This window comes from Triplophysa dalaica, chromosome 7 (genome assembly GCF_015846415.1).
Source record: "Triplophysa dalaica isolate WHDGS20190420 chromosome 7, ASM1584641v1, whole genome shotgun sequence".
NCBI classification, from domain to species: domain Eukaryota; kingdom Metazoa; phylum Chordata; class Actinopteri; order Cypriniformes; family Nemacheilidae; genus Triplophysa; species Triplophysa dalaica.
This window is the reverse complement of record NC_079548.1, coordinates 21742863-21765168: the sequence shown is the minus strand read 5'-3', so window position 1 is coordinate 21765168 and position 22306 is coordinate 21742863. Positions and strand designations below refer to the sequence as shown.

General features: G+C 39.5%; 1 protein-coding gene across 7 annotated transcripts in view; it reads left to right on the top strand.

Moving 5' to 3' along the window:
- The first annotated feature begins 405 nt into the window (after positions 1–405).
- Positions 406–22306, top strand: part of helz (helicase with zinc finger) — a 50600-nt gene continuing 28699 nt past the window's right edge. For 2 of the 7 annotated variants that reach the window (XM_056752037.1, XM_056752034.1), the window contains exons 1-14: positions 7295–7547; positions 7735–7771; positions 8293–8417; positions 8698–8754; positions 8920–8986; positions 9106–9181; positions 12496–12694; positions 13128–13235; positions 13674–13974; positions 14300–14567; positions 17194–17533; positions 20701–20831; positions 21244–21423; positions 22117–22218. In XM_056752037.1, the coding sequence (XP_056608015.1) occupies positions 7359–7547; positions 7735–7771; positions 8293–8417; positions 8698–8754; positions 8920–8986; positions 9106–9181; positions 12496–12694; positions 13128–13235; positions 13674–13974; positions 14300–14567; positions 17194–17533; positions 20701–20831; positions 21244–21423; positions 22117–22218 (2180 nt within the window). In that variant the 5' untranslated portion in view covers positions 7295–7358. Of the gene's footprint in view, positions 492–7294; positions 7548–7734; positions 7772–8292; positions 8418–8697; positions 8755–8919; positions 8987–9105; positions 9182–12495; positions 12695–13127; positions 13236–13673; positions 13975–14299; positions 14568–17193; positions 17534–20700; positions 20832–21207; positions 21424–22116; positions 22219–22306 lie in introns of those variants that run through there. The other 5 variants (XM_056752031.1, XM_056752030.1, XM_056752035.1 and 2 more) reach the window with 5 other exon arrangements.

Genomic DNA, 22306 nt, shown 5'->3' with positions numbered 1-22306 from the left:
TTTAAACACATTGTATGTACATAAACTGGTTGGACACTCCATAAACCAAAGTAGGGACTAAAAAAAACATATGCTAGGTACTCTTTAATAAAAAAGTTATATATTAATAAATATAATATAAAAAAACTGAGATTCAATTCGAAATACTAAATTAGTACAAATAGTATAATATTAAATGAATAGCGAGATTAATAACAAATCATGTTGTAATGTTTGTAGACAGACGTTCGAGTGCGAAGAAACAAGAAAATAAAATGCGTTCATATTGAGTCTATTTAGTAATTTTACGTCTATTTTGAAACTCCGGAAAAAATATTTCTGATGTCTTACACATGACAAAACGTTTGGCAAACGCTACTGTAGACTCAGTTCGTGCAAAGAGTGGTACGTGTGTTCTTGTGGCAGGAAGGAGTGCGCAGAAAAAAATTGACCCAGAATGCACCGCTTCAGGCTGACAAGTGGATCCAAGATGGCGTAGAAAGTAAAGCTAGGTAAGTGCAGACTTCCTCCAACACCTTCCAACCGTTCACCTCTCACGCTCCTCATCTCTTTCTCCCCTCGATCCCTGCATCGACATGCCGCTGTCAGCTCGCGTATTACTCACAATTGAAGTCGAATAATCGCTGCGTTGTTTAGCACGATTAATGTGATAATCATAAGGCCCGACCGCAGTTGCGCTACACACTAGCTGCTAACGTTACATCTGATTGTGTATAACTGCGAAAATGATATCTCATCCGTGCTATTCATCGCCAGCACACGGACAGATATATCCGCTTAGGGTGAAACGATCTCATATATCATGGAGATTTGCGTACATGTCGCAGAATAATACGAATATGAGTGTCTGGGGGCGGCTGGAGCTCAAGGCCATGAGAGCCGCGATCACCGCTGCAGTCCTGATACACATAAAACGATTTAAGGCAACGCTAATGGCAATTGATTCACGATAATCGACATCATCGTCTCTCTCTGTGCGTACATGTAGTTTAAAACCGCGTGCTTTTGGCTAATATTGTGTAATATTTGTGTCGCTGTGACATGCTCGCACGCAGTTGTTGTTCTTTCTAGATGGACACAAGCTGGGTCTCAAAACCCAGTGAGCTTCTTCACTAAACCGCATTATCTAGATGCGTTTTAAAGGTTTGTATCGTACGTTTGGTCGAGCAGAGCTTTACATTTGTCACATATAACGTTATTTGAGTTAAATGTTCAGAATGCGCCAGTGATGTCCAGTAATGCTGTCTATGTAGGCGGCTGGCGAGGCTTTGAGACGCGGCCACACACTCGTACTCAGGCGGGACATCTATTATTAACTGACCCGTAATCCAAATATAGAGTGTTTATATATTTTACCGTGGCTCTGTTGCCTTGTTTGGTTTGCTGGATGTTAATTAGACATCGGTTTGATAGGACGATGTGTTATAATGTGATTTCTGTCACATTCACCCTGATGAAGAGAGGGAGATCGTGTGTGTGTGTTTCATAATAAACAAATATCGGTAATTTTATGGTAATTATTGAACACATTTATGTCTTTTCTTCTGTTTAATTTGTTGCGTTTTTAATGGGCACTGTCTTTAAAAAAAAAGAATGATAAGAGAAAACGTGTTTGAGGATGAGCTCATGTTCCTCACTGTTGTAACTAGTGTTTGGTAGAATGGTGGTGGTGTTCCCGGGCTTTGTTTTTTTTGTTAATTGTTGTACCAATTGTTTAACATTGCTAAAAATATTTATCCTTAAATTATGTAATGTTACATTTACATTTATACATTTGACAGGTGCTTACATTTAAAGAGACAGCTCACCCCAGCATAAACAATCTGTCGTCATTTACTCACCCTCATGTCAGCCTCCAAACTTTGTCTTTCTTTCTCCTGCAGAACACAAAGACATGAAGACTTTGTTTTCAAAATGAGAGAACTCTGTTGATTTTATTTTCAATTTTTATTGTGTTTGTTAGCTGTGTTTTGTTGTTCTGGCTCAAAGTGTTACTTCACCCAAAAATAAAAATTCTGTCATCATTTACTCACCTACGAGTTGTTCCAAATGTGTGTAAATTTTGTTGTTCTGATCAACACCGAGAAAGATATTTGGAAGAATGGTTGTAACCAAACAGATCTTGCCCCCAATTGATTTCCATAGTAGGAAAAATATCGTTAACATTTTTTGTCATGTTGAACCAAGAAGACATTTTGAAGAATTTACTAAAGCAAACAGTTCTGGGGCACTTTTGACAACCATTGATCTTTCCTACCATGGTAGTCAATGGGTGTTGAGAACCGTTTGGTTATAAGCATCCTTCCAAATATCTTTCTCTGTGTTCAGCAGAACAAACACATTTATACACATTTGGAACAATTGCAGGTGAGTAAATAATGACAGAATTTTCATTTTGGGTGAAGTATCCCTTTAAATCAAAACAAACCAACTTCAGTTTGATTGATATTAATTGGAATGCACAATAAAAAACATGATTTTTGAAAAATATAAAAACGTTGTAGATTCATTTTGGAAATAAACTCTCCATATTTTGAGGAACATTGATAGCCAAACAACATTAGCCTCCATTGGCTTCCATTGCATGGATACAAAACAAACTAAGAGATTTCTCAAAATATATTCTCTGTTTCAAAGTAGGAAGAGTCATATACAGGTTTTGAACAACATGGGGGTTAATAAATGTTGACAGTACTTTCATTGGTGTGTAAACTATCCTTTTAAGGCATACATTTTTTTTCAGTGTGTGTGTTTCCGGGGAATCAAAGTCAAACCGACAGCCACTAATGCAATGCTCTACAAAAAGAGCTACACCAACCTGCATTCTAGGGATGCACCCATTATTCGGCCACTGAAAATTTTCGGCCCAAAAGTGCATTTTCGGTTTCGGCCGAAAGACTTCTATCACCGAAACAAAACGGCCTAAATGTTGTGATGATACAAACAGATACTGCTCCTTTGATGCGTCTGTAGCGGACGTTATTCCTTTAATCGCAGCACTAAAGCGTCTCCTAAATTGCATTCACCCTCAGGGCTCTAGAGTGCGACCAATATTCCTTTAAGTGTGTGAACCAGAGGTCGCGTAATCCCCAAAAGTCTTTGTCATTGACAGATTTTTTTTACCAGTGACGGAAAAATCTGATGGTCGCCCGTCATTCTGGCAGATTACAATGAGGGCAATTTGTAAACACCCGTTTCCCTTCAGCAGGATATGCACGTGAAGCTACCTACGTGTCGTTGTCATTTGTACTGACTAGTCATGTGATGCGATTTGGGAAAACCCGTCGGATGTCACGCTGGGACGCGGGAAAGACAGTTCACCTATCAAAGTAAACCACATAACATGAAGAATGAATAAGTATTAATGCACATTTTCCGCCAGTCCTGTGTAAACTATGGCATGCAAAGTTGTTTTATACAATGTTTTCTTGAGATGACAGAGCCCCCCATATACAGCACCAGGAGTTATGCCCGCTCCACTGCTCACGCGAGCCGGACCGCAATCGCAAAATATACAAGAGATGATCAAAAGTCCAGACACTATGCACATGATAAGCAGCGTAAAACTTGCTTCACTGCTTATTAGTTGATGTCCGTAATGTTTCCTAGTGTTGTAAGAATGGCAGAGCTCTCGTTCTTTAAGTGTGCGCAGCACCATTTTCCTTACTTTCGTTTTATTCCAACGGTTTTGTACAGTAATTTTATAGACTTCAACACTAGGAAATGTTTTTTTTACTAAATTGTTATTAGAGTAAGTCTCTTAACACTGTAAAGTGTTTTTTAATTGTGATATTGGACTGTTGGGCTTTTATTTGCATAACTTAACTTTAAACACGTTTTTCTCCAAATTCCCTTCCTGAACATCATAGCGCTTCAGATGACAGAATAAATTGGTTATTCTATTCTTACGCTACTTATTATCAACTTTGCACATCTGCAATTCTTGGTGCATTTGTTGTTGTTAAAGTTCTACAGTTAACATATGGGCTATGGGAGTCTTTGTTTTGATACACTATTATGATGTTTAAGGCCTACAGAGAAAATATTGTTGTATCTTTAAGCAGTTGCACTTGTTCTGAATGCACTTTCTTGTAGTAGTCCTACAGAGATTTTTTTTTTTAAATACACTTTACCTAAATGCACTTTGTTTTCATGAGAGAACATTTAATTGTACAACTTTTCAGCAGGCCAGTAGACCTGTACATTATTATTTAATATACACATTAGTGGGGTCAAGTTAAACATCTTAGTTTAATTTTATTTTATACTGTGCATTGTTGCAATGTGCTGAATAAATATTTGCATAATTTGTAATTGATTTATTCTTTGAAACTTTACTATTTATGCAATTGCAATGCCTTGATTTTATTAAAGTTAGTACACAGTCATAGCCATAAATGCAAGGGTACTAATAATTGGCATAATTTCTTTCGGTGTTTCGGTTTTCGGCCTTGGTTTCCTCTTTTTCGGTTTCGGCCAAGAATTTTCCTTTCGGTGCATCCCTATTGCATTCATTTAACTAATTAGCATATTTAGCCTTTAAGTCATAATCAAAGATTGTTCAAACGTGTCTGTCAACATAAAATCGTCACCTTTTACATTAGTGTAGAAACACAAACAAACTGCATTGCTGGTGTATAAGAGTTGATCCTGGAGTGTGAGAGGCGTTACACTGTTTGGATGTTTCACAGTGGGTTGGAAATTGTTGCAGTTGGATTATGATTTTTGGAGCGTTCTTTCACCGCCGATTCCCAAATAATGTGGAAAATGTGTTTGCAGCAGCCTTGGCTAACTCAGTCCAGCTGGATGTTCCAGCTGTGACCTAATTGTATTAGTGAGGGACATATAACTCCACAATAGAACATGATCTCCTCAACCAGTGTCCATCTGATTATGTGTAATTAAAAGAAATCAAGTTTTATATGCTCAGAAATTCAATGTGTTGGTTTTTCAGGTATATGAAGAGAAGTTTGCTTGGTTCAAGGAGTTCACCCTCGAAATGAAAGTTCTGTCATCATTTACTCATGGTCTTGTCATTTCTAACCTGTATGACTTTCTTTCTTCTGCAGAACACAAAAGAAGATATTTTGAAGAATGTTGTTAACAGCCCCAAATTCACTTGCATTGTTTATCAGTAGAAATGAATGGGGTCCAGTGCTGTTCCGTAAACAACATTTTTCAAAATATAATTTTATGTTCTAGAGAAAAAGAAAGTCATACACGTTTGAAATGACTAGAGGCCGTGTAAATTATGGAATTTTGGATGAACTTTCCCTTTAACCACTCCTGAACACTTTTGTGTTGATCTTTAAAGGGATACTTCACCAAAAATGAAAATTCTGTCATCCTTTACTCACCGTAGAGTTGTTCCAAATCTGTATCAATTTCTTTGTTCTGATGAACACAGAGAAAGATATTTGGAAGAATGCTTATAACCAGACAAATTTTGCACCCCATTGACTCCCATAGTAGGAAAAATTACTTTATTTGTTACTTGTTCTGTTGAACAGAGATGACGACTGTAACAAATCTCAATAAAAGGGAAGGAAGGAGACGGGAACCGGCAGACATTTAAACAAACATTTAATAAAGTAATAATAGCCGGCGGCCCCTCACGGACGACCGCCGGCGCAATAACATTAACATAAACATAAATACAAATACAAACACAAGTTCGGGCCCGGTCCTCTCTCTTCGACGGTCCGGTCGCTCGTTCCTTTTATGCTCCCATCTCCTACGTGATTCGAGGCCGGTGTGCGCACAGCTGGCGCTAATTCACAATTACTCACCGGACTCGAACCACGGTCTCGCCCCGCCTACTCTACTACATACCCCCATCACCCCTCACAGGCCGGGGGTACCCCCGCGACTGTGCAAGCTCCCTCCCCCTCCCTCGGGGGGGGGTGGGGTGGGGGGTATGCAGCGACGAGACGAGACAACGGAGACGGGAGCCCTCGGAGCGACCGGAAAGAGAGAGGGGAGAGAGGAAAAAAAAAAAAAAAAAAATCCGGTTCCCCGACATGCTGCCGCTCGTTCCTCAACCAGCCGGAGTACTCTCCTTCGCGGTGCCTTGCGGTGGCCCTGGGGCTTCGGTGGACGGCTCGACCGTCCGCCCCCTGGCGGCCGGCGGTGGCTCCTCCTTTATCCGGGAGTCGGGGCGGGTTCCCCGTCCCCTGTTCCTCCCCCTTGGGCGGACGGACGCAGGCTCCGGCCTCTGGCAGGCGGTGGCTCACCCGGCACTTCCGCCCCCTGCTCCTCCCCCTCGGGGGACGGACACAGGCTCCGGCCTCTGGCGGACGGCGGCAACCCCCCCGCTCCCACTTGGACGAAAGCCACCCCACCTCGACCCAGGGGCGCGGCAGCAAAGGTCGCCGTTCCACCGAAGTTTTGACGGTGGCCGCACTGTGCACTTCCGTTTCCCCAGAGCCACCGAACTCTCCGGCACCGCGAGGCCACTCGGCGGCGAGGACTCTCCGACAGCATGTCTCTCCTTCCTCCCGGGTTTCGGCACCAATGTAACAAATCTCAATAAAAGGGAAGGAAGGAGACGGGAACCGGCAGACATTTAAACAAACATTTAATAAAGTAATAATAGCCGGCGGCCCCTCACGGACGACCGCCGGCGCAATAACATTAACATAAACATAAATACAAATACAAACACAAGTTCGGGCCCGGTCCTCTCTCTTCGACGGTCCGGTCGCTCGTTCCTTTTATGCTCCCATCTCCTACGTGATTCGAGGCCGGTGTGCGCACAGCTGGCGCTAATTCACAATTACTCACCGGACTCGAACCACGGTCTCGCCCCGCCTACTCTACTACAACGACATTTAAATTATTCCTACTATTGGGTCAATGGGGGCCAATATCAGTTTGGTTACATGCATTGCTCAAAATATCTTTTATATATCATTATATCAAATATTTTTTTCTTTGTTCTATTGAACACAGAAGACGACATTCAGAAGAATGTAGGATTGACAACCATTGTATTTTTTCCTACTATGGGGTCAATGGGGGGAAATGTCTGATTATAACCATTTTTCCAAATATCTGTTCTGTGTTCATCAGAAAAAAGATATTTATATAGATTTGGAGCAACTGGAAGGTGAGTAAATGATGAGAGAATTTTCATTCTTATGTGAAGTATCCCTTTAATCATGAAATCAAAATGACCCTACTTATGTCTTAAATGAGTCATGACACAGAAGTAAATTAGGTTGCTATGTCCACCATATGCCAACTTTTTGTAAAAGGAAAAAAACATTAAAATGTGCAATAACTCTGTTTACAGATTGTTGTGTGATGAGGCGTCTAAACTGCTGTATGTTCTGTGACAGAAACTCTGTCCCAGAGTCATGGAGGACAGGAGGCCACAAAAGTCATGTGACGAGGCCATCGGATCATTAGTGAGGCAGGAGTATGAGGCGGCAGTGGCCCACAGCACAGATGCCCTGCTGGCTTTGGGGCCCAGGACCCCGACCTCCGGCACGGCCCTCCTTTACAAGCGTGCGCTGCTCTACCGTATAGCAGCTCGACTGCAGCTGGTGAGATGTCTGTTTTTTTGAAGATCTTTATAATGCTTAGTATGGCTTCTGTATTAGATATTACATGCCTAACACGCAATATTTGTGTCAGCTTCCTATTTGATAAAATTCTTTGGTTTGGGAAGAAAATCTTGCCAGCATTTAAACATTTTGCAATAATGAACTTGTACTTGATTTCATTTTACAGAAGGACTACGACCAGGCTGATGAAGACTGCAAGCATGGTGAGATAAAACATTTCTTTATTTACCTCAGTCTGCAGTTAAAGAGACAGTTCACCCCTCAATAAAAATTCTGTCATCCTTTTTTTCCCCTCATTCACTTCAAAACTTGCATGTGACTCCCATTCTTCTGAGGAACACAAAATATGATATTCAGAAAAATTTCTGTGGTTTTGGTCCATACAATTGAAGCCAATGGGGTCAGTTACCCACATTTTCCCAAAAGGTCCTCTCTTGTGTTCTTCAGAACAAAGAAAGTCATACAGGTTTGAAATGTCATCGGTGTTTTCTTTCAATTGTTGTATGACAAGTGTGAACGCTATTAAAAGAGGAGGAAAACTACAATATCATATCCAACATGTAAAAAATGCTATTGATGATATTGGCCATCGTTTTGTAACATCCTTGTGTTTAGTTGATGAAATGCTCTCATGCAGAACCATTCTTCTTATTAAACAGAAGAGGATTGTGGGACACCTTCTGTGTATGTGGGCTGGTTTGATCTGTGCGGGTGTGTTTTGTAGTGTTTGCTGAGGACCTGGGGGCAGGAGAAGGCAGTTTTAGGGCGGGGCTTCAGAACCTGCTGCTGGACGGAAGCTTACAGGAAGTGTGCAGTGTTCTCTCTAAAGCGCTCTATGGAGAACCGCTGGTAATTCAACCCACATTTTGTTTCCATACAAGTTTGATTAATTGCACTGGAAGTGTTCCCCGAGCACATAAGGATGTGTACCACCGATTTCATCATGCTTCTCTGCTGTATTTAGCTTTGATCTAATGTTTTTTTTGGCATTTTTCTTAGTTTTATTGCAGTACAATTGAAAACATGCCATTGTATTTTTATAAACAACATTTGTCTTATGAACTTTAAGCTTAAGATCAGATTTTGTTCTTGCTTTCAAACGGCTGTACAAAACATGTGCTTTTCCTAGAATGGCATCATGACTAAAGACATGACACGACTGAAGAGGCTGCTCTCAGAGATAGAGGTCAGTTTGTGTTTCTATGAGTGTGTTGTATTTTCATTTCTCAGTGTGTGAAACAGTGGTGTGGCCCTTGACTTTAAACCACTTTTCCAGATTCTCCATCTGTAGCCTTCACCCCAGCTTTCATACTTGTTCCAGATCATTTGTGTTTTTGCATATGATTCACAGAGCTTTTCTCAATCGCAGGGCGTGAGGAGTAAAATGGCATCAGAGATGCCTGTAGAGACTGAGGAGGGTAAATTCCTCTCCTCTTTCACAATATATGCAATATATCTACATTCATCTGTGACATTTTAGCTCTTTTGTGCGCTGATGTGTTCTCTCTCTTCCTCTTTTTTTCTGTGTGGTGTTTAGATGTTGAGGAGGGCTGGAAGTTTCGTCCTCCTCCAAGAGGAGTCACCAGCAGTGAAGAGTACACGCTGTGTAAAAGGTAAAGCACCGAATGTAGCAGAACTCACAGACAGCACTGAAAGAACACAGAATATTGTTTAAAAGAGTAGTTCACTTTCAAAATAAATGTTGATGATCATTTACTCATCCCCATGTCATCCAAGATGTTTAAGTATCTGTTTCTTTAGTCGAAAAGAAATGAAGGTTTTTGATGAAAACATTCCAGGATTTTTCTCCATATAGTGGACTTCAATGGACTCCAAACAGTTAAGGGTCAAAATGACAGTTTCAGTGCAGCTTTAAAACGGCTTTAAACGATACCAGATGGGTCTTATCTAGCGAAACGAACTGTCATTTTCTAAAAAACTAAAAATGTTTATGCTTTATAAACACAAATGCTCGCCTTGCTCTGTTCTGCGTGGCACGTTCATGACTCCATGTAATGCGTATTTACGTGGAAAACTTGCATGTTCAGCTTGTAAAATCCTGAAATGTTTTCATCAAAACTTTGAAAGAGAAAATACTCCTTTAATCGGTTATTTATGTCATGTATATTGTATTTAGATGTGACTGTATAATTATGACCAGTTCTTAATAATACTCCTATTAACGATTCCTGTTTATTGTTGCAATAATTGAATAATTGACTCATGCAATCTCAGATGCCTATGACTTTGTTTCTTCAACTAAACTCAAAATAATCTTAATTCTTTTGTAAAGAGACCCATGACTTCTATAAAGTCTGTGTATGATCCAAGATGTTGAAACTCCACCACATACAGTATACACTTACAGGGATTGATAATAAAGTCCCCGTGGACCGCAATTTTTTTTGTCGCATTTCCTAGTGAAATGGAAATTCGAATGAGAAAAATGGGTGTGGCTTTCGTATTTCTCTGCAATTTGATTGGATGCAAAAAAACACCCATTGCATTTTGAAATCAGCAGCTTTATTACCAAGTATGTTTACACACACACACACAAGGAATTTGACTTGACGACAGGATCTCAGTGCAGACAAAGGTGCTCACATGGTGAAAATATAAATTAAGATAGAAAAAATTAGAATTAAATGAAAACAATAATACACCTGGCAAGCAGACTGAGAGTTAAAGGGGAGGAGTTAACAGATGCTCTGCCCACGCCGTCTAACTTGAATCATTTAAGATGTATTAGAGCAGCGGTTCTCAACCCTGGTCCTCGCGCCCACCGCTCTGCATGTTTTTTGAATCTCTTTTGTTTAACACACCTGATTTAAAGGACCAGGATTGAGAACCGCTGTATTAGAGGATCGAAGTGCATTTTCAGATTTTAGTGCACATGAATTTTAAAAAGAGAAGTACCAACATTGATAAACTATCTACAATAAACGGTGCAATATTTCATGAAAAAGTAGGCATTGTTACTTTTCATTTCACTGGGACTTTAAAGTAATCCAAAAAATGCCGCATAAATTGTATATTTATGATTTTTTTTTTCTTTGTATTTTTCTTATATTACATTTAACCCTTTTTAACCGGACGTGTCAACGCAGTATTCATTTTACCAGAATTCTTTAACCATTGGGCTATAAAAAAAATTGAATCGTTTCTAAAATTAGACATACAGTGCTTTTTTAACATATTGCGGTATTGTCTTGCGTTCTGTCTAGTGGTGGGCATAGATACAATTTTTTTATCTAGATTAATCTAGATTAAAATGGCTCATTTGAATTCTGCCGAAGGCATTCAGAATATGTGTGCTACCCAAATAATGACTAAAAGTAAGTCTTTGAGAACGGGTTTCTCAAACCAGGTGGCGCATTAGACCAGGGGCTCATCTCCTGTTTCCAAAATGCATCACAAACTGCTTGAGAAAGCTGTTCTACTATGATAATTGGTGATGAAAATTATATTATGTTCAATAAGATGAACTTGTGTTTACTTCCGCATTAGCTAAGGGATGATTTGTGTTTAGGTGGTACTTGAGACTGGAAGAGCTCCTACAGTACATTTACATTTAGTCATTTAGCAGACGCTTTTATCCAAAGCGACTTACAAAGAGTGAGGGAGCAACAAGCGATATGTCATACAGGAGCCATAATACATTAGATCTCAATACAAAGTTACTGGTTTCAACTAAGGCTGGACCACTACCTGTTGAGAGAAAGTGTTTTTTTTAAACCAATTCCGCATTGCACAAGGTGCAAACAACCTTAGTCTTGTCGATGTTTCCATTGGGAAGCTTCTTAAAAATAAATATTCCCTGAAGCAAACCCGGCGGCTTCATAGCTGCATCCATGTTAGCACGTCACGTTTGATGCGGTAATTTCACAGTAACGTTATGTTGTGTTCAGACCAAACGCGAATGGCGTGTTAAGCGTGAGTGATTTATATGATAATGCAAAGAGCCAATAGACCTACCTGCTGCGCGAATCGCGCGAATGAAGCCCTGGTTATGAGATGATGAGGTGGCTTCTGCTTCCGTGAATGACGCGAATCACGCGAGTTGAAAAATCTCGTTCTCGCCCCGTACAGTGCAGTTAAACTGGTATACATCCGCGCTAAATCAAGGTATCAAGGTGAAAGTCATAATAGCTTGCGTAGTATAGACCCAGCTCCCAACCCAACTTTGAGAATAGATTAACCCACCACTAGTTCTGTCAGCCAATCGCTACCGTTGTCGTGGAGCGCGCTAATAAAATTAGCAAACAAAACATGACAAAGAGAGGAGATACGCAACAGAAGAGGAAATTGGGATGATTTTTGAGAATGAAACGTGTGATGTGGGCCTGTGCTTGCAATTACACAGAACTGCTTCAGACACCACCCCATTTAAGTGAATAGGGCAAAAAAAATACACCCGGAGAACAGGGGTAAAAATGGCACATGAAAGAAAACTATGTACGAGTGACACAAAAAATACTTTTATGCTTGTACTACAGTATATTTTTATAAGTCTGAAGTGCTGGATTCTTTAGTTTTTTGAGAATTTCTTGATAAAAATCATTGTTTCAATTTTCATATATTTGTCTGTTTAAAGGTTCAGTTTGTAAGAATTTTGCAGTAAAATATCCAAAAACCACTAGGCTAGTGTTGTATATTTTGTTCAGCTGTGTACTTAAAAGTATAAATAGAATTTAAAGGTACTTTAATTTTATTTGTTTGCTTTATAAAAAAAAATCCCTTTTACATGATGGCATTGACATGATGACATGAACCTATTTTTGCTTTAGGTTCTAAAGGGTTAATGTTGTTTATATTAAACGTCACATTTCATTATCATATGTATTCATTTGAAATATTTACCTCGCAGGTTTCTGGAGCACAAGCGTGCAGATCTTTAAATCCTATGCCGTGTGTTGAATGTGTTCAGGTTTTTGGAGCAGGGTCTGTGTCGGTACGGGGCTCAGTGCACATCGGCTCACTCGCAGGAGGAGCTGACGGAGTGGCAGCAGCGTTACGCCTCTCGACTCATCCGCCTCAAACAGCAGCAAGACGGGAAACATTTCACAGAGAACTACATGGAGGCGCTCATTGAGAAATGGATCAACTCCCTCACGCCAGAGAGAGTGGTACAGTCCTCTTTAAACACTGAATGTCTACACCCTTCTCTAGACAAGCACTATAATATCTTTATAGATGGATATTATATTTACAATTTTGTGATGCGCTTCATCTTTCAAATGTTCACTGGAGCTGTGAGCGCCACACTTTTATCGTGGCTAAAAGCGTTATTAGTTTATGCGGAAAGAAATGAATATCCTGCAGACACACGTTAAATGAAAGCCTAATGAATGAATGCACTTTTCTTTGCGTAATCTGACATCATTATTGTCTCCGGTGTCAAAGCTTGCCAGTCAATGTGACAGTCAAAAGCGTATTTTTAGTCAAACGATAAGCTATAGCCAGTCCTGTGTAGTCAATATTGTCAGAAGTGGTCAGCAGTGAGACATGCCAGATGTTCCTGCTCTTGTATTGATTTGGATGGTTTGTGGTGTCTTTCAGATGAATGACTGTGTGGACGGGGTTACTGTGAACCACAGCTCAGACCTCTCAATTACTGTCAACAGCAAGAAATCATCTCACTCCTGGACGTTCAACCTCTTCTGCAAGGTCTGGGAAATCTCCATACAGGACACATCTCATGGCCAGCATAACTGATCTGTTTGAATCTGATCTGACGATGAAATGCCTTTGATTTATATTCACACGGAAAATCTTTCCGTTACACAGTAGAAATATATGTAAACTCACAAAAATAAAGTTTTTATATATCTTTTTTACATCTAATTTACTAAATATCATCATGGACCACGATCCTTACTTAATAACCTAATGATTTTTGGCCTAGATGAAGAATCGATCATTTTGACCCATACAATGTATTTTTGGCTTTTACTAAAAAAAATTCCTGTGCTATTTAAGACTGGTTTTGTGATTCAGGGTCACAAATAGCATGTGCTTTGAATGTCATGTTGATTTTAAGCCCGATTGCTTGAGGTCTTGCAGCAATAACTTGGTTACAAACATGGTTTGTTTTGTCCCGAACAGCCGGTTCGTACACTACACCGCATCGCTCTGCTTTATGACGCCAATCGACCTCACTTCTCCATTGCGGCAGTCTCGGCCGGGGACGCGTCCACCCAGGTGCCCCAGGAGGTGGCTGAGGGGGGCTGTCAGGAGTGGAGCGCAGCCGGCCTGGTGCAGAACGGCATGGACCACTGCGTGTACACCGTGGTGGTCTCCTTCACCACGGAGATCTTCGGTACGTTTCGGCAGACCGTGGTGTTTGATTTCGGATCGGAACCCGTGCTCATGCATCGAGTGATGGTGGACGCTGCCTGCATTGAAGGTAGGGTGTTTTTTTTTACTTTTGCTTTTCGAGTTCTTATTAAACGAGATGTTTGGAATTTTGTGACTCGATTTGAAGCAAAAAATCTGGACTGCTCTTTAAATGAATTAATGCAGATGGTGATTTTTGTTGTCATGCTCCGAATTTTATTGATCCAATTGAAAACTACTAAACAAAATGTTTTTGTAATATTACAGTTTTTTTAATGGGAAATACTATTGATGACACAAATGTATTTTAAGATTAGTAGAAAGTAGTCCGCGTGACACATGTATTACATTCAGTATCAACTATTCATCACTTTCTATTACCCATAATGCCATAGATCTGGAGCATCTGATGCAAGCGCGGCAGCAGCTTCTGATGACGGCCAAGCGCTGGGACTCGTTGTGTAAAACCATTGTTGAGTTTGTCCCGAATGAGAACATGGAGCTTGAACGCAGTCTTCTGACCCGATATCAGATCCCGCTATCTGCCGATCAGCTCTTCACCCAGTCTGTCATGGACAAAACCCTCACCAGAGAAAACTATCAGTCCCGCTTCCACGACCTGCTCTACATCGAGGAGATCGCTCAGTATAAAGAAGTCAGCAAGTAAGTTTGATGTTTGCATGGAAGTCTGGTACACAAACCTGGGGACATATTACAGAAATGTTCTTATCTTCGGTCTAAATTAAGGATTTTCGTATTACATAAGCCAAAAAGTTTATTCAGGATAGTTATTTTATCTCTAGCTAGGACATCTTAAATCGTTACATTATGTTCAACAATCTACTCTCAGGTCTGTTTCCAAGCAACAGAGAATGTGCGAGCTGCTGCTGTGATGTAATATGCGATTAAAACACAAACTTATCATCATTTCTATTTCTATGCGGCAGAAAAAGAAGTTTAAATGGGCTGTGTAGAATATTTAGCTGGAGTCTGTAATTGTTTTGTTGTTGAGCTGTAGCACATCATCTTTAAAGAGTACCTAGCATATGTTTTTTGGTTTATGGAGTGTCCAACAACAAGTTTATGTACATACAATGTGTTTAAACACTATAATGTCGTAATAATAGGCAGTTATTCGTACCTTACTTCTTGACTGACTCTCAAATGATTTGTTCGGTGATTCATCCGTCTAGGCCCCACCTACCCGCTAACCTTGTGTCATGTGATTGGTCAGATGGTGTGTCTGTTGTTATTGGTCAAACGCGTTCATCATTTGTCGCAAATGGAACCCCACTACCATCATTACAGGATTACGGTTTGCATGTGGTTGGATGTCATTTATGTCAATACGTTAGTAATGCTATTATTTCGTCTTAACTGAGCGTTGTCATGGTACATAGAGCATTTCAGAAAGTTGACGTTATGAAACATTATTGTAGTATCACTCAAATATATCTATATAGGTGCATGTTCGGCAAATGTGTCAAAATGCAAAGTTAATAGCCAGATAAACAAACTGTAACACCCCAGAAATAACGGTACATGCTAATGTTAGCGTTATATGCATTAGCTAAACACAGACATAAGGTACAAAAATATTTCTAGAAGTTGAGACAAAAATGAATAGACACACTTACAGGTTGTGATTCGGTGGAGCTAACAGGTCCAAATAGAGTTGGTATTGCCCCCTCTTTAAGGATAGTCGTTTCACATATCCTGCATTGAACACGCCAAGATTATTAAAGCAATCTTCTGTGAAATGACGCACGCACAGTTAAAACCTGGGGTTATACTCCTTTTGGTATCTTTAAAAATATAAAGCGTGCATTCATGTTCACGTTGAGTGATCACAGAAATAAGTTTATAGTTTGTTTTTATATATTGTTGGATGACACAGATACACCAACGAATCTGAACGAATGTGAGTGATTTACTGTAGAATTAAAAGATGATCCCAATAGTAATTCCAACCCTAACATTAAGACGATAGCAGATGATGCTTCTGTTATACCCCTTTCCTATCATGTTGATAAATGTAAATAGGTGGTTGTTTAAGTGAAAAGGGCTCATATCTTCACAAAATGCCATCCCTAGGTTTGGCCAAAGTCCTTTATTCATCACAAGGCATGATTTATCCCTCCATGTCTTTGTTTTCAGTCATCATGTATGTAGCCAAAATAAGTGAAATTACATGCTGTTTAAACAATTCGTGCTATATTTTAAGGATGTTAAGTTGATGATGTAATCAAACAGCAACTAAATAAACCTGATGTTTATAATTCATTACTGTTTGTTACCACTAGAGGTCATTGTGTTCTTGCAAGTGTGTGTTTTCTTGGATCGTGTTACCATAACTACAGAGGTTTGAAACGGAGGTGTTGGTCGAACAAGAGAGAGTTCCCAAAAAATAGAAATTCTGGCATCATTTATTCACCCTCATGTCATTTAAAACCTTTATATACGAGTCTTTCTTTACACAATTTATTTTGAAAAATGTCTCTGTGGTTTTGGTCCATCAGTGGTTCATTACATTACATTAAGTCATTTAGCAGATGCTTTTATCCAAAGCGACATACAGATGAGGGAAACAATGGAAGCAATTGGAACAACAAAAGGACAACAAAAAGCATAAGTGCAATGAAAAAAAGCTGGCCTTATATAACCCAACACAGTACACAGAGCTACGTTTTTTTTTTTGTAGAAAAGAGATAGAAGTCAGAACTGATCAGTCAGGTGTTGATGGAAGAGATGTGTTTTCAGACGATTCTTAAAGATGGCTACAGAATACAGTGATGTTTGGTTACCAACGTTCTTCAATATATGTTCATTTAAGTTCTGAAGAGGAAAGTAAGTCATACAGGTTTTAAATGACATCAGGTTAAATAATGATACCAGACCAAAAATTATAATTCTGTCATCATTTCACACCCTCAGATTCTTCAGAACCTGCACACATTTCAATGTTTTGTCGAACAGGAAGAAAGATATTTAGAATAATGTCATATCTCGCCCCCATTGACTCCCATAGTATTTAATTCCCTACTATGCGAGTCCAGATCAGAAGAGAGTTCAGAATTTTTTCCAAATATCTTGCTGCGTGTTCAGCAAAAGAAAAACGAAATTGATACAGGTTTGGAACAATCTGAGGGTGAGTACATGATGACCGAATTTTTGGTTGAACTGTCTCTTTAAGGGAACCATTCCTTTAACCAATTAGGTTAGACATTCCTTAATGCACGTGTGTGCAAGTCAGTTTTGAGTTTCCTAAAACAACTTCTTTTCCTCACAGATTCAACATCAAAGTAAACCTGCAGCTGGTGAACAGCTTTATGTTGACTGGCATTTCTGGCGGTGCGAAGTACGCTCAGAACGGACAACTGTTTGCACGCTTTAAACTGACAGAGACATTGTCTGAAGACACTCTGGCCGGCAGACTTGTCATGACAAAGGTCCACTCCGTCCTGCTCCTGCCTGTCTTTAAGGAGCGAATGGGTCAGAACCAGCCGTCAGGAGCCAAGGAGCGTGTGTACGAGGCCGTGATCGAGGAAAAGACAAAAGACTACATCTTTCTACGGGTCTGTAAGAACTGCTGTGAGGAGCTGGGTCTTGTCGCGGATCAGGAGATGCAGGTATGATACATCATTTAAAGAAACAGTTCACTGAAATAAAAAACAGGAAATCTGTCATTTTCGTGCTTTTATTCCAATTCCAAAGTCGTATTACTTTCATTTTACGAGAAGATGTTAGTCGAAATGTTGAAAGAAATTTGTTTGTTGCATTACGTTGAAAGTGAATTGGGACTGGAGCTGTGAAATTCAAGAAAAATCAAGCATCAGGCCACTTAATATCAGGTTAACACCAAAGACTGATCGCAAAATCCTTTTTTTTCATGTCATTTCACTGCTATAGCGGGGATCTAGACTGCGACCAAAATGCTTGCGAATGCGATCGTTTTTTTATAACAGGGCCGGTTGAATTTCACATTGGTGAGTGCGTAAAATACATTTTTGCCCCGTCAAAGATTTATTTGAACATTTAATGTGATTTATGAGTGGTGAAGGTTGGAAGACAGAATCCATGTTTTATGTGTCGCATTCAGAGAATATTTTAGTTGAATTTCAGCTGCGTGTGAATGTGCTCAAAAACCTTTTCTTTTTTCTTCCCTGACAAGTGTTCCACACATGCAGCTGACATAATGGAAAAATCCTATCAAGTGAAGTGTTTTTCTTGTTAACTTCTATCTTTTGAGATGTCCTAACAGCTGTGCAAAAAAATGAACTTTGCATCAATGTCCGCCAATGTCCGATTCACGCATAATGACTCATTTGAACCGATTCAACTCATAGTTCAAACAGTGAATCAGTCAATCACTCGAAAACACATCAGAACACAAGCGTGCTTGCTTAGACCATTTAACGGGAGTGGTTAGTCATATTTAGTGTTTAAAGTTTATTTATGACAATGTGTATTAAAGAACATATATAAAAATTTAGTTCTGAGTTACTTCTCAGTTTGGAGCTAGCTAATTTAAATTTATGTGGTAAAAATTACAGCTTTTTGCATAGAGGACAATAAAGGAGGTTTCTGAAGAGTTCATGGCCAATATATAACTTGAATATAAAACCAAATAATAACAACTGTATGAAATAACAAATACAAAGTTTCTTTGCATTTATTGGGCTCGCAAGTGTTAAAGCGCATAAGTGACCCTGGATCACAAAAGCAGTCTTAAGTAGCACGGGAACATTTTAAGTAAAATACAAAAATACATAGTATGAGTCAAAATTATTGATTTTTCATTTATGCCAAAAATTATTAGGGTATTAAGTAAATATCCTTATATAATATACTTATGTTCCATGAAGATATTTAGAAAATTTCCTACCTTAAATATATTTTTGTGAGTGGTTGCCCTTTAACAGTGCCTCTGATTAACAACTTCAAAGGAGATTTTCTCAATATTTTGATATTTTGCACTCTCAGATTCTTGAGCTTTAAACTGTCGTATCTCAGCCAGATATTGTTTTATTCTAACAACTCATACATCAATAGACATCTTAGTTATTTAGCTTTCAGATTATGTAAAATTCTCAATTTCGGTAAATTTTCCCATAAGACTGGTTTTGTTCTCTGACCGATACCGATTTTTTGAAATCAGGCCAGCCGGTATGTTTGGCCAATTTTCTTTTTTCCACCTTCATCTCATTAAGTAATAAGAAGTGATACAAAATATTGAGAAAAATTGAGAAAGAGCGTTCATTGCAGGGTACATGATAGTAATAATACATTGAACAACACTTTTAAGCACCTTCTCAAACCGTTCTGAAGGATGCTTTTTATTTATGTTTGTTGGCAGACACTGCTATTAGTCAAATAGTCATAATTGAAGTTAAAAATAAAATACAAAAATTGCTCCTATTACTCAGCCTTAACTACAACCCATAATTTAGTTATATTAAGGTTTTCGCCTTTCTCTAGCCAGGAAAAAAAACGATATTGTTGTTGAATACTTTTAAACAGCCGCAAAAGACCGCATACGGTCATAATGTGTAAACAAGGGTACACAACAAGTCAGGATTAAACTTTGTCTGAAGACTTAAAAGTTTGGTTTAATGACGAAAAACCAAGCAAGCAGAACGTTTTCTCTCCATAACACTTAACCATAACACAGTGTGTCCCACGGCTGTCATAGCAGAAAACAAACTGCTTCCCTCTATGTTTATCTGCCCCGGTCGCATTAATTTGTAAATTGTGTGCACTTATTTCGTTCATTTGAAAGTTCGACCAAAACGCATCTTAATACCAAGGATGAACAGGGTCTGACCCATAGACCTCTACATATAATGAAAGTGAATTGGGACTGGTGTTGTCAAGCAAAAGAAAAAATAACTTGCGTGCTATACTCCAAGCTATAACTGTGAAATGATATGCAAAAAGCATGTTGTGTTCAGTCTTTGGCACTTAACTGATATAAAGTGGCCTGATGATTGACATTTGGAATAATTTTAGAAAACATTCTTTTTTTTTGAGAGCTCCAGTACCCATTCACTTACATGAAATCATGCTAAATTTGCTTGTTTGTTTTCTAGAAAAAACGACATATTTTGGAATGTCACAGCTTAATAAGCAAATTGTCATTTTGGGGGTGAACTGACTCTTCTAAATAAACAGCCCTTATGGTAAAATAGTGAAAGGTTGAAGTCATATTTAGTATGTGAACAATGAGGTGTGCAAGACTGTTTTCCATTGGTTGCCTACAGCTTTGTTTTCTCGTAACAGAGAGAATTCATGACAGGGAATTGGATTAAGCAGCCTTCACACAGTTTACCGTCGTAAATTGAATTGCCTTGGCAGAAACCCCAGGGTCTTTTTGTCATGCTGTCAACCTGCCAGCTGCCCCACAAAGAGTGGGATTTGACCCAAATTACCCCTTTTACCCAACCTTGCAGATCCTTTTTATCACCGTACCCTCCACCATAACACACACACACTCGTCATTGTATTCTAATAGTGTTGAATCCTTTTGTCTCGTGGAATCCCTGTGTGGGCTCGGGGCTTCTTCACTGCCGGCGATACATTCTAATGACTCCTTAGTTGATAATAATGTCATCCCTAACGTTACAAGGATAGAATATGAAATAAGCCGGTGGTTGGATGATAATGCATTTATTCCCACAGCTGTGTTAAAGGACCAAAAAAGTAACCCTTTTCTCCTTTTTCAAAAGGCATCCTTTATTTTCTCTGATGTGGTTTTAAGCCGAGTGTGTTTGTAACACTAGCGTTTGTGTGTATGAAGGTGGAGCTGCAGTTTCAGCTGAACAGACTTCCTCTGTGTGAGATGCACTACGCTCTGGATCGCATCCGAGATAACAGCATCCTGTTCCCAGATGTCAGCCTCACTCCCACAATTCCCTGGAGTCCCAACAGGTACGCTCACCCCTGAATCAGTTCAGCCACAGATGCACACACCTAGACGTCTGCTTTAGTTGTTTGTTGGAGTCTTCCAAGTAGAGAGCCAAAGTGCTCAATGATGTCGTCCAATGAACAAAATACATGCATCATAACTTAACTTTCATTATTTCTTTTAAAACATAAACTGACCTCCAGTAATGAAATGGACCAATCACAGTTGTTGAGGGCGTTGTGTAGATGCAACATTGATTTTGTTGCTTGTATGTTTAATGCAGAACCACTGAACGTTTGCATGGCTTTATAGCACTATTTTCTCTGCTTAAAATCATCAAAAATGTCACGTGACTTGTGAATATCATCCACTCTAGTGTCGATTCTGTATTTCTTTCAGTCAGCGTGTGCGTTCTCGTGCTCCGTGTTTCCGCAGGCAGTGGGACGAGCAGCTGGATCCCCGTCTGAACACCAAACAGAAAGAGGCTATTCTGGCCATCACCACCCCCCTCTCCATCAGCCTCCCTCCGGTGCTCATCATCGGACCCTACGGCACGGGCAAGACTTTCACACTGGCCCAGGCTGTCAAACACATCCTCAAACAGCCCGACACACGGTGAGAAGCAGTGCACGCTTCAAACACAGGACAGATTGGTTTGTTTTTGTTGCTTTCTGATGAACACGGAGAAAGATATTTGGAAGAATGGTTGGAACCATACATTTCTTGATTTATTGATTTATTTAGTGTGTTCTGTTGAACACAAACGAAGATATTTTTAAGAACGTAGGACAGCAAGACGTTCAGGGGCACTTTTGACAACCATTGTATTATTTTACCTACTATGGGAGTCAATGGTGGTCAAGAACAGTTGAATGGTCCAAATATCAGGAACAAAAACATTTATACAGATTTGGAACAGGCAATGTCAATGATGACAATCATTTTTGGGTGAAGTGTCCCTTTAAGGAGAGAATTGAAACTTATCACATGTGGAGGTCGGCAGCTTAACATACATTTTCTTGTTTCGTCTTCCTGTTTTTTTTATGTCTGGTTGTCGTGGACCTTGTATAACAGACTGCTTTTGTTGTATCTTATTTGTATGTCACTTTGGATAAAAGCGTTTGCGAAATGACCAAATGTGCATGTAACTCGGGACATTCATTTTATAGTCTTTTTACGATCAGCGTTATCGAACTTCTGTTCAAAACATTTGCTGCCTTTTGTTCCGATTTAATTTTGAGTTAAAAGAGATCAGAGTTATCTTCATCTCTGTACCGTTAGGTTGATAGTTTGTTTTCTTTGTTTCAGAGTTTTGATCTGTACCCATTCAAACAGTGCTGCGGATCTCTACATTAAAGATTATCTTCATCCATACGTGGAGGCCGGCAATCCACACGCACGACCTCTCAGGTAACCCGCCATCTGCTGAAAATCACATGACCTGATGATTTAAGCCTTTCTTTTGCATGTGATGTGACATCCGGGCTTCCATTAAAGG